The sequence below is a fragment of the Condylura cristata genome, unplaced genomic scaffold, assembly GCF_000260355.1.
Source record: "Condylura cristata isolate star-nosed mole 26May11 unplaced genomic scaffold, ConCri1.0 scaffold00020, whole genome shotgun sequence".
NCBI classification, from domain to species: Eukaryota; Metazoa; Chordata; class Mammalia; order Eulipotyphla; family Talpidae; genus Condylura; species Condylura cristata.
This window is the reverse complement of record NW_004567121.1, coordinates 36,766,789-36,768,818: the sequence shown is the minus strand read 5'-3', so window position 1 is coordinate 36,768,818 and position 2,030 is coordinate 36,766,789. Positions and strand designations below refer to the sequence as shown.

The 2,030-nt window shown below is 61.9% G+C and overlaps 1 protein-coding gene across 1 annotated transcript in view; it reads left to right on the top strand.

Annotated features, from left to right (window-relative positions):
* Positions 1–2,030, top strand: part of LPIN1 (lipin 1) — a 69,380-nt gene that overhangs the window by 65,255 nt on the left and 2,095 nt on the right. The window contains exons 17-18 of the mRNA XM_012727363.1: positions 809–923; positions 1,535–1,638. Coding sequence (XP_012582817.1) covers positions 809–923; positions 1,535–1,638 — 219 coding nt within the window. The remainder of the gene's footprint in view (positions 1–808; positions 924–1,534; positions 1,639–2,030) is intronic.

Genomic DNA, 2,030 nt, shown 5'->3' with positions numbered 1-2,030 from the left:
GCACATCTCCCGGGCTCCTCCCCGGATCTGGTGTTTGGAAATTTGATTCACAGAATGACATTCGATACCCGTTTTGTTTCTAGTGCATGAACATACAGTTGAATTTTGAACTTTTTTGGGGGGATGTTTTTGATTTTAGAGCCTCTGATGCCACCTGCCACGGTAATGATTTACCTGCAGACCCTCTTTGTGATATAGATGGTGGCGCTTCTGGTGAGAACCGGGCGTTTCCTGGCGCCCAGCCACCCGGCCTTTCTGGCTCGCCTGCCGCGGCCAGCCCTGGGCCCTGGCTCGGGTGGCCCCTTCTCGCCCGGCTCCCGTCCGGCTTAGCTGTTGAGTTGTGTCCAGTGCCTGCTGTGTCTCTTTGCAAAGGCCTTGTCCTCCTCTTAGCTGCTAGTGTGTTGTATTGCACTGAGATCTGAAATTGCTCGACTTCGGGGCGACAGCGAGACGCCCCCGCCTGGGCTGCACGCACGCGCCCGGACACGCGTCTCTGCTCCTGCTTCTCTGCCCTTCCCTGCCTCGGCTTGGGGGTGACACTCGCCTCCCGGGAGCAGGTGGCTGGAGTTCTCTGTCCGTGGATGACTGGGAGGCTCTGGGGTGAAATCACTCGTCCCTAGAGCTTGCTTCGAGGGGAGCCTTGAAAGCAGGTTCCTTTCTGTCCGGGGCCCTCTGGGACTTCACCACTTACCCTTTGAGGCACGGCTGGGCCTTGGGGGCCCGCGTGACTGACAGCCCTGGGCAGCGTGATGGTGCTGAAGCTTCCGCGCAAGCTGCTCCATGACTTATTCATTTGTTTGCTTAACAGAGAAGTGATTGAGAAGAAGCCAGAAAAATTTAAAGTCCAGTGTCTGACCGACATCAAAAACCTGTTTTTCCCCAATACAGAGCCCTTCTATGCTGCATTTGGAAACCGCCCGGCTGTAAGTAGTCAATGGGGTCGTGAGCGCCCCGGAAGGCCTTTGCTGACAGTGGCCTGTGGGGCTGCAAGCCAGACCCTCTCCCTGCTAGGACTGGCGGGGGGTCGGGGAGGGGAGCCGCTTGCCCCGGGGTCCACTCTTCCACGGCCTCTCGTTTGCAGGTGGACTAGTGGGGTTCAGCTAGAAGCTGAAGGGGCCGCAACCTCCAGATTGTGAATTGCTGGCTAAATGAGTAAACCTGGGCCAGGGCCTGGGAAGGGAGGGCAAGGCCCGTCCCAGCGTGCCGGGGACCCGCCCACCCCGCCCGGGGCATGTCCGGGAGGAACCCGCCAGAGGGCCGCGGCCTTGCCACGGTTCCGGAAGGTTCAGCATCCCGAGATTGCAGTTGGGCCCTAACTCCCCTGGAGGAAAAGGCTCCACGCTTGTAAACCACGCCGGCGGGACAAGGGCCTGAGAGTGGCATCTGGCGTGAGGATGGCGGGGTGCGGGGCTGTCCACTGTGTGGACCCCTGGAGGCGTAGTGGCCGCTTATCAGACTGCGCCGTCGTCGGCTCAGAAACATCACTGGCGCGCGTTGGCCACGCCCTCCTCACCCGCCTCCCCTCGACCCCCAGGACGTGTACTCCTACAAGCAGGTCGGGGTGTCTCTGAACAGAATCTTCACCGTCAACCCCAAAGGCGAGCTCGTGCAGGAACACGCAAAGACCAACATTTCCTCGTGAGTGCCTGCGGCCGGCGCCGGCGGGGGGGGGGTTTGGGGGGGCTGGCGTCCCCTCCGGCGGCTCCCGACCCGGTTGCCCCCGCCCTCTGCTGCTCAGAGTTTGTCTTTGCTTCCTGCGAGGGACACCGAGTCCAGGCTCATCTGAGCTGGGCCAGGGCCCCTTTGAGCCGGGACTTTCAACGGGGCTTGACTCTGCTCCCGAGTGGAATTGGGGGGTTGGATTGGCCAGTGGGGTTTGGAAGCCTTGCACGTGCTTTTGGAACGGGGCCCTTTGGCGCAGCCCCGTGAAGCCAGGCTCAAGTGAGCCGCAAGCTTTCCACAGAGCCGCTGCTGGTCACTGTGCGGCCGCGGCGGCTGGCCGGTCTCCCGGTGCGGGTGTGTCCCCGGGG